The 10,299-nt window shown below is 46.1% G+C and overlaps 1 protein-coding gene across 1 annotated transcript; it reads right to left on the bottom strand.

Moving 5' to 3' along the window:
- Nucleotides 1-2,985: 2,985 nt before the first annotated feature.
- FTH1 (ferritin heavy chain 1) lies at nucleotides 2,986-9,773 on the bottom strand. The gene is made up of 4 exons (XM_054026243.1): nucleotides 9,501-9,773; nucleotides 6,971-7,117; nucleotides 5,057-5,182; nucleotides 2,986-3,311 (listed from the first exon to the last, which is right to left on the bottom strand). Exons 1-4 carry the CDS (start codon nucleotides 9,609-9,611, stop codon nucleotides 3,147-3,149), a joined length of 549 nt encoding a protein of 182 aa, XP_053882218.1. The 5' UTR covers nucleotides 9,612-9,773; the 3' UTR covers nucleotides 2,986-3,146.
- Between the last annotated feature and the right edge of the window lie 526 nt (nucleotides 9,774-10,299).

Raw genomic sequence — 10,299 nt, forward strand, 5'->3', positions numbered from 1 at the left:
GTGCTTTGAGTCAGTGTGTTAGCTCTCATGTTAAAAAAAAAAGAAAAAAAAAAAAGGAAATAGTTTATATGGCAGATTTCAAAAAAATTCTGAAGGGAAAAATGGCTTAGTCAGAATCCTATTCTAAAGCACACTGACAAAGAAAACAAGCCGAGGTCAAACACAAGAAACAGATGCTCCACTTCCTCATTGCAGTTTCAAGAAACTACATCAGTGAACAGAAGCTAGGGATGACTGCTCTCTCCTGCCCACAGCCCTGTTTTAAGAGAAGCAATAGACAGAACCCTCTTATCTAAAGAGCACAGCCCCCAGGCACAGAAATCTAGTTCATGCAGGTTTTCCATTTTAAGACACTTCCCCACACACACACCTTTATTGCAACAGCTTTTTTCTGTAGCTAGCAAAATGGGTGCATTTCAGACACCATTCACAATACTTTTGAGAAGCTTTAGGTGTTATTCAGAACAGCTTTGAACTGCAAGTTACAGTAAAGATGGGCTGATGAATTTTCTAGAAGTTATTGTTCTGCAGTACATACTTGGAGAGAATTGTGCTTCAGAATCCACAGCCCCGATGCACAGTTCCTTAGTTTACACTGAATGGTGGTGGTGTTCCAGAGGATACCGTGTTTTCCCCTTCCCCTATATATCCCAAAGACTCAGGAGCTTTCACTGACTTTGCTTGACCTTCATCCAAACTAAATTGAAGTATGACGACAGGTTTCAGTGGTAGCCGTGTTAGTCTGTATCAGCAAAACAAAAAACCCCAAACAAACAAGGAGTCCTTGTAGCACCTTAGAGACTAACCAATTTATTTGGGCATAAGCTTTCATGGGCTAAAACTCACTTCATCAGATGTATGAAATAAAAGATACAGAAGCAGGTATAAATACATCAAAGGATGTGGGGTGCTTTAACATTTGTTAAGTCAGTCTAATGAGATAAATCAATTAACAGCAGGATACCAATGGAGCAGAAATAACTTTTGAAGTGGTAAGAGAGAGGCCCATTACCGACAGTTGACAAGGAGGTGTGAGTAATAGTAGGGAGAAATTAGTATTGGGGAAACTAAGTTTAGGTTTTGTAATGACCCAACCTCTTCTAGTCTTTATTCAGGCCTAATCTGATGGTTTCTAAGAACATAAAATAAGAACATAAGAACGGCCATACCAGGTCAGACCAAAGGTCCATCTAGCCTAGTATTCGGTCTACCAACAGTGGCCAATACCAAGTGCCCCAGAGGCAGTGAACCTAACAGGCAATGATCAAGTGATCTCCATCCTCTGACAAACAGAGACTAGGGACCCCATTCCTTACCTATCCTGGCTAATAGCCATTAATGGACTTAACCACCATGAATTTATCCAGTTCTCTTTTAAATGCTGTTATAGTCCTAGCCTTCACAACCTACTCAGGTAAGGATTTCCACAAGTTGACTGTGCACTGCGTGAAGAACTTCCTTTTGTTTTAAACCTGCTGACTATTAATTTCATTTGATGACTCCTAGTTCTTATATTATGGGAATAAGTAAATAACTTTTCCTTATCCACTTTCTCCACATCACTCATGATCTTATATACCTCTATCATATCCCCCTAGTCTCCTCTTTTCCAAGCGGAAGAGTCCTAGCCTCTTCAATCTCTCCTCATATGGGACCCGTTCCAAACCGCTAATTGTTTTAGTTGCTCCTTTCTGAACCCTTTCCAGTGCCAGTACATCCTTTTTGAGATGAGACCACATCTGTACACACAGTATTTGAGATGTGGGCGTACCATTGATTTATATAAGGGCAATAATATATTCTCAGTCTTATTCTCTAGCCCCTTTTTAATGATTCCTAACATCCGGTTTGCTTTTTTTGACCACCTCTGCATGCACATCTTCAGATAACTATCCACAAGGACTCCAAGATCTTTTTCCTGACTGGTTGTAACTAAATTAGCCCCCATCATATTGTATGTATCTAGTTTGCAAATTAATTCCAGATCTGCAGCTTCACAGCTGTGTCTGTTTAAGGTATTTTTTTGTTGAAGAATTGCCATTTTGATGTGTTATTGAGTCACCAGAGAGCTTGAAGTGTTTTTTTTTTTTTTTTTTTTTTTTTTTGAATGTTGTGATTCCTCATGCCAGATATTCTTTTGTGTAGAAACTGTCCAGTTTGGCCAATGTATGTGGTAGAGGGGCATTGCTGGCACACCTCTCATTGGTAGATGTGCAGGTAAACAAGCCCCAGGTGGTGTGGCTGATGTGGTTAGGTCCTATGATGGTGCCCCTTGAATAGATGTGTGAACAGAGTTGGCACTGGGGTTTGTAGCAGCGTTTGGTTCCTGGGTTAGTGTTTTTGTTGTGTGGTGTGTAGTTGCTGGTAAGTATTTGCTTCAGGCTGGGGGGGGGGGGGGGGGGGCTGTCTGTAAGTGAGGCACTCCTTTCCCTGCAGAAGGTTGTCTTTAGAGGCAGCCTGAAAACCTCCTGCTGAAGAATATTAGTCCACAATTCTTCTATTCTCTACTCACCTGCCTAGCTTTTCTTCCCCATGCCTTTTCAGCACAGGAAGCTAGCTAATAATGCAAGGTGTTTCTCAAAGCTTCTGGGGGTGGTATGGGTAAAGAGGTCAGGGGACAAACCTTTGAGTGGGAGAGCAGAGATTGTTTTTCTTTGATACTTCCTTTATGATTATCTTTCCCACTGCAGTTTTTAGCTAAGCCTTCTCTCTATACACCAAGTGCATGTATACTTACAGACTAATACCTACAGTAGGTCTTAGTGGTAGGGAACACCGCCCCTACTTACTTAACATTGTAAACTTAAGTCATAGGCTGTGATCTGTGGTGAACCCAGAGGAATAGTGCCCAGTCAGTGCCCCCACTAGTGTATTCACACAGCTGACCCCCATTCTGAGATGGTCATCCCACAATAAGTCAGGAATATGCTGTGAAATCTCCACATGTAGGATTCACTCCCATATTACAGTGCAAGGCAAATGAAAAACTTGAAACAAGTCACTTTATTGGATGTAAGGTGTTACAAACACAAAGAAACAAAGGTGTGATTTTTGGTACAGGATGACATTATCTAAACAGTAGATGCATGCACTGCTGGGCAAGCTAGGAGACCTACTGAAACCCATGGGTGGCCTATGCTGAGGCTTTAGTTCTCACTGTCACTGTCCCCCAGGGTGTGCTTGTCAAAGAGGTACTCTGCCATTCCATATTTGGGTGCCCCCATCTTGCGCAGGTTGGTCACATGGTCACCCAGTTGTTTGATGGCCTTCACCTGCTCATCCAGGTAGTGGGTCTCAATGAAGTCACACAACTGAAAGAAGGAAGGAGAGTTTTAACTCATCAGTATTATTTATTCAGCCAAAGGGGAGGTCCTGACAATCAAAGAATGGATCTTGGGTTCTAGCACTTTCCAGAGTATGATTGGGAAAGGGGCATGGCACTACCTCCTAAGCCAGTTCATTAGGCATGGGAGTTTGATTTCGTACTACATGGTTCTTTCCAAGGGGAGAAAAGGACTGCCCCCCCCACCTCCTTGAGACAGGGTTATACTCTAGAACCACCAAAGGAGAAAAGCCTTTCATTTACCAGAGACCCCAAAACATCTCAAATTATTTGAAAGTGAAAGATCCCAGATCACCTATACATAGGCACATCCCAGTGCCCAGTAGTATACTGACAGGGCTTCTGTTTTCCAGGGGTTCATTAATTTAATTTTTAGGGTTTATTTTTTAGTAAGTGGAGTTGTGTATGTCTAAAGCTTCCAGGTTTTTGGAGCTCTTTGTATATATACCTTAATGAGTATGGCATTATACATGTTACAGTAATATGTACTGTAATCAGTAATCTTTATAATGTTCCCTAGCTTGCTTTAACATGTGCTGTTTCAGACAAGATCTTTAGTGTGCAGCAGCAAGGTCTACATTGACTAATTAATGCACAATACAGTGTACTTTAGTAATCACCTCTGTACTCCACATTACAGCTCTGTGCACAAAAGCCCTTAGATACCAGAAATGATTATGTGTTTAACTGGATAAATACCAGTTTCATTTTTGGAATCAGGATGTTTTATACTGACATCACAACCAACTCCAAAGCAGCTTTCACCACTGCCCAAGACTATACTAGAGTTGGTCTCTTATTCCTTCAATTATTTCTAGCTATGGAAGCCTCCACTTAGAAATTTAAATACTACAACCTTTACTATTTACACCCTTTGAATACTTGGGAGTGTTCAAGTTGCCTTTAGCCATTTAAGAAAACTAGGTACATTTACTCAATCCCCTGATCTTATGCTTGCCCCTGAATTTCTAAAGTTGAATCTCAGATTTTCACAATGCATGTTCATGCATCACCAAGTCATCAACCTCTTCCCACTCCCCTCCAAATTCTGTTTAAGTTTCCAGCTTTGAGGAGTCTCCATAAAGTTGTAGTATTCACAGGAGACCTGCAAGTTTTCAGACATTAATTCAGGATTCACAGCTACTTTTACCTCCCGTGCATAAGAGCAGCCCAAAGCTTCATGGGCATCTTAGATAGCTATTAGAGTCATATTAAGCGGAGAATCAGAATGAATCCACAGCCAGTCACAGGCTACTGAGATATGAACAAAGAGCTGGTTATGCTTATCACTCTAGCTAAGCATTATTTTCAGTCAGCTTTCCAGAAATATGTTCAGATAGAGGTTCTCTGCTGTTGAACAAGCCAGCTCTCTCAAGACATAGCTGGAGAAAAGGATTGCAAGACAGCCTAATGCCACCCACATGCACACCACAGTGCTTTATCAGCCAATTCAACAACCCATCAGTTCTGTCAATGTTTTTCATAGGACTGAGTGGATGTTTATATTAACTATAGTAAAGGGACTAAGTTGCAGGCTGCCCTCCTTCAAATTAAGTTGCTCCACTCTGAATTCTACCCTTTCCTCAGATTTGGGGGAAGGCCCTGCTTGTGTTACCGATTGCATGGTTAGACACCCCGCCCCCCTGCAAATAACCCTCCATCGTTAAAGGCTTGCATAACCACATTCCAATCACAGCTTCAGCTTCCACTTACATGAGGGTCATTCTTGTCAGTTGCAAGCTTGTGCAGATCAAGGAGTGACTGGTTCACATTCTTTTCTAGGTGCAAGGCACACTCCATTGCTGTCAGCCCATTCTCCCAATCATCACGATCTGGTTTCTAACATAGAAAAGAGACAGCACACAACCACAACTTAGCTGCCATCAGAGGTCACGCACAGCAGCAGGGTAGTGAGAACAAACTCAGTTCAACAGAATTTCATTGGAACCAAAACACTGGACTTTGAAGGTCTAAGTTTGGCAAGTTACCTTTCTGAACTATGGTCCATCTTACCAGATGGTTAGGAATGTTTTTGCCATAATGGCAGTATGGAGGTGCAGTTCAAGAATCTATATAACCTCAGAGCAGCATAGTACTAAACACTCTGCTTAGACTACAGTAGTGTTCGCCTTGTTTAAAAAGAGTCCCAAATCTATCCAAGTTTGTTAGCACCACATTATCTAAGCATCTCTCCAAAGTGATCTTATTGGTGTCTCTTGAGAAGGTCTGACATTAGTGACAGCTGCTAATATAAGGCCACATATGTACAGATGACAGATTTACTATCTAGGTAGATCCTAGATACTATCTAGTTAGAGGACTGATGCTCCAAATAGATTTCAAGAAATGAAGCTTCTATACATGGGCAAAAGTGACCTAGTGTGCAGCCTGAAAATTAAGTATCATGAGAAGACTCACCAGCAGTTCAGTACTACAGGGAAATCTGGTCTTCAGCCAGATAATCCACTGCTTTAAGCCAACCCAGGTCTCCAAAAGAAGGGGCAAGGAAGTGAGAACCAGAATATTTGTTATGCAAGAGCCAGTGCTCCTGACCCCTGATTTTATTTAGGAAGTGAAGATAGTAGTGGTAAGTAATTACTGGTGTTCTGAAAGCCCTTGCAACATGCAGTCTTCTGACCAGACTGATGCTCAAGACACCTGTTATAGCACTGGGGATATGTAAAAACAGAACAGTTCAATTGCTTCTAGAAGGATTCTCCTGAATGCCTTTATTATTTTTACTTTATATTTGAGACTCACAATTAAGAATTTTGAATCTCTAAAGAGTCATTTCTATATCACGTGGCTGATACAAAATTATCCAGACTGGCTTAGTGATATGTTGATTACAGACTCAGCTAATCTGCTCCCATGGAATTATGCAGTGAAGGCATAGCATGCCATTGGAAACACCATAATAGTCATGTTTCCCTGGCAACCACGAATCTAAGAGTACTAACATCACTTGCAAGACAAAACAGAAGCTGGGCTGAGGGAGAGCTCTAGTTGATATGACCTGCAAGAGACTAGCAGGGAAGGTGGTTATTTCTTGTACAGGGTAGAAGCAGCTCTAAATACATCATCTAAGGCCTTGGCTACACTTGCGGATTCACAGCGCTGCCGTGGCAGTGCTGCGAGAGCTCTCTCGCAGCGCTGTATGTACTCCACCTCTCCGAGGGGAATAGCTTGCAGCACTGCGAGCGAGTGTGCAGCGCTGATTACACTGGCGCTTTACAGCGCTGCACTCGGGGGGGGGGGGGGGGGGTGTTTTTTCACACCCCTGAGCGCAGCAAGTGCAGCGCTGTAAATTGCCAGTGTAGCCAAGGCTTTAGACTAGATGTGTAGTGGTATCACAGGAAAGACTTACATACGGAGAAACTAGTACCAGTATCAAACTATCATGGATGGTCATTTACCACATCTCCACCCTGCAACTTTTTTCCTAGTGCCTATTCACAAATTTATAATACACAAAATATCTATGTGCCTACTGTTACACTACTAGTAACTTGTTTGCCCATACTGGTTTTCATAGCCCCTCTCTTCCAGCCTGGGAGCAGACCAGAAGAGGAAGTTACCATACCACACTTCATGCCCTTGAGCAGTCTCCTTAGCACAGCTGCTAACCTTGATGTCCTGCAGAAAGATGCGACCACCTCTCTGGTTCTGCAGCTTCATGAGTTTTTCAGCATGCTCACGTTCCTCGTGGGACTGATGCAGGAAATACTTGGCAAAGTTCTTTAGAGCCACATCATCCCGGTCAAAATAGAAAGACTGAAAACAAAATACAATCAAGACTTCTTCAGTCTGTGAGCCTGTGAATGCAGATCTCAATAATCAACTGAATTCTGTTATTCCTACTGTTGCCTTCACTCTGTAGCTCTGTCAAGTTAACAGGCTTTGGGGTGTGGAGTAACTTTCACTCTGTAGCAGACTGCACCTTGATACCTGTGCTCCTAAGAGTGACTTGGTGCACACATGCCCAGCCATTTCACCCCTGCTCTCCCTGTCACCTGCATTATGAAGCCAATTAGATTTCTGCTAACTCTCTCCCCCACCCCCCAAAAGGCTGAACTGTATCCCTTCTGAGCACCATACTTTAAAAAAATCTGACAGTAGAAAGGAAGAGAAACTGAAGAGATCAGTTTAGCATGTATGAATTGTGTTATACACCACTACTACAGTATAATCTGTTATCTGGCAAGCTGGGGGAATGTGGAGAGTGCCAGTTAGTCCAAAATGCTGGCTAAGTAAGAGTTACTTACCAATGGAGGGAGGGAGTTTGGGTGTGGCAGGGGTTTTGGAGTGTCAGATCTGTGCAGCTCCCTGCAAGCAGCAACAAGTCCCTGCTGCTCCTAGGCAGGAGGCCCAGCCAGGCAGCTCCGCACACTGCCTCCACCCACAGGCACCACCCCCGCAGCTCCCATTGGTTCCCAGCCAATGGGAGCTGAGGAGCCAGCGCTCACAATGGAGGCAGTGCACAGAGCCTGCATACCGAGCCCCTGTGGCTGTTCCTCTGCCTAGAAGCGGCTGGGACATGTCATGGCTTCAGAAGAGCCATGCAGAGACTGCCGGCTCTGCGCCAACAAGTTTTTGGCCTGATGTTTCTTTGTGCTTTTAAAAAAGGTGGTGGGGGGGGGGGGGGGGGAAGATGCGCTAAGAAAAAGGAGAGAAAGAAAGTTCTGGTCTCACTTTTGGAGAAAGGAACATGTTTGTAAATTATCTTTTTTGCTAAACTGGATTATGTTTTGAGCTCTATACAGGACCTAGTGCTATGTTCGTATGACATCTTGTTTTCTCTAGGTCAGATGTTAAAAAGCATATTCTGTTCTTTAAACTTCTTAACCACACTTTGGTGCTTTTTGAAGTCTGAACATGACGAGATTTGGGACATTTGGAAAAATCCCAGAGTGATCTACTTCAGAGCTGATTGAGAAGCATTTTAAGGGTCACTCTGCAAATGTACTTTTCTTGCAACAGCCACATTAGTTTTATAAGCCACTGGGCAGGTGATAAAGCTAACCTAAAAACTAATCTAACAGAACTTTGATGCCACTGCAAACGAATAAAGGTCAAGGGATCGCTGTTTACAGTGTTTGTACAGAGCAGTAGGCACCTACTTAGTTGAGGTCAATTCACAACTGAAGGGAGCAATATGTACAAAACCCTGCCTGCTCTTCTCTTATTTCAAATGCCAAGCAACTCTGAATCATTATACTTGGATTAGCAGATACTTGAAAGTTTCTAGTGCTGTTGTGGCAATTCATATGGCACCTCAGATGTACACCAAACACTCCCATCTACTATCAAAAGTAGTCTGAAGTTCTCTTTACCTCAAGGGGCATCTCTGACCAGAGAGTCCGAGTCCATTACTGAGGAGTGAAATATACATTTATGGGCTGTGCTCTACCATCTTAAGCTCAATACTAGGCCTCACCAGCAGGGAGAAAACCCTTTACATAAAGAGTCACAATGTACCTACAAAGAGGAGCCCCCTCCCAGAAAGAAGAGCCCTAGGGCGAGGGACCCAGCCCAGGGGCGGTAGCTGCCTCGCCAGCAGGCTCTGCTCCAGCCCCGGCCCCAGGACGGGCTGCCGCCGATAACAGCCCCGCGGGGCAGTTCAGGGGTCGCTGCCTGCAGCGCGCAGATAAACACGGGCCGCGCCCGCCGCCGCGGCTCTGCCAAGAGGCGCCTCCCCTGCGGGCCAGGCAGCTCCGGGACTGGGCCGGATCAGCTGCGTCACGCGGCTCCGCCCCGGGGCCTGTTCGGTGCCGAGTCCCCCGGCGGGCACAGACCCGGCCCCGGCCCCGGGGGGGGGAACGGGGCAGGGGCGCGTGGACAAGACTGACACCCTCCCCCCGCGGGGCCCGCCCCGCCCGCCGCCCGCCGAGCAACAAAGGAGGCGAGAGCGCGGGCGGCCCCCCCCACCCCTCGGTGTCTCCTCACGCTGCTAAGGTGCCTGGTAGAGGCCCGGCCCATCGCCCCCATGGGGAAGTACTGACCCGACCGGACCGTGCCCCCCCGCGGCGCTGAAACAGCCGCCCCGGCGCTCCTCATGGGGAGGTGCCTGTAAAAGACCCGGTCCCCGCGCTGAGGTGCGTGTAGGAGGCGAGGCCCGGCCCGGCCGGGCCCCCCCGCAGCTCGGCCCGGCACTCACCATGCTGAGGTACACGTAGGAGGCGTAGAGCTCCAAGTTGATCTGGCGGTTGACGGCCGCCTCGCAGTCCTGGTTGTAGTTCTGTCGCACCTGGGATGGAGACGAAGACATGGCGCCGCTCTTGTTGTTGTTGCTGCTGCTGCTGCTGCTACGGGAGCCGAGAGGATACAAGGGTCGGAGGGGGTCCGAGCGGCGGCGGCGGTTCCGTCCAAACACTGTTGAAGCAGGAACCTCCGGAGCTCGGGTCTGTCTGGGTCGCGTGGTCTGAACGCTACAGCCCCCGCCGCCGCCTTATATACCCACGTCGTAGAGCGCGTAGGAAGGCCACGCCCAGCCCGCGCGCGCAAGCGGAGGCAGGCGCAGCAGAGGTGGGGACTCCTGGCTCAGCGTGACTCAGCAGGTTCTGCTGCTGGGAGTGCCCGGGGTTGGGATGTGTCTCTGCTACACAACAAGGACAGCGGGCCCCATCTGTGGCTATCCAACCTCCCCCCTCAGAATTCCCCCATGACCGCAAGCAGCCAGCCGGCGCATGCACTCACACACACTTTTTCTCTCTGTCTCAATTCATGACAGAATAATACATCCTATTGCTTGGGAAGATGATCTGGCCTGGCCCAACTATGTGTTTGACATAAAGGACCATCCATGCGTGTAGCACTTTATAATAATCACAAAGAAATAACAATAATTTGCACTTCTATAATGCCTCTGCTACAAGGATCGCAAATTGCTTTAAATACGTGTGTGGGTATCGTTGCTTTTAGCTCACTAGCACCTTACTGAAGGCTGGTTTAAAAAT

Source organism: Malaclemys terrapin, chromosome 4 (genome assembly GCF_027887155.1).
Source record: "Malaclemys terrapin pileata isolate rMalTer1 chromosome 4, rMalTer1.hap1, whole genome shotgun sequence".
NCBI lineage: Eukaryota > Metazoa > Chordata > Testudines > Emydidae > Malaclemys > Malaclemys terrapin.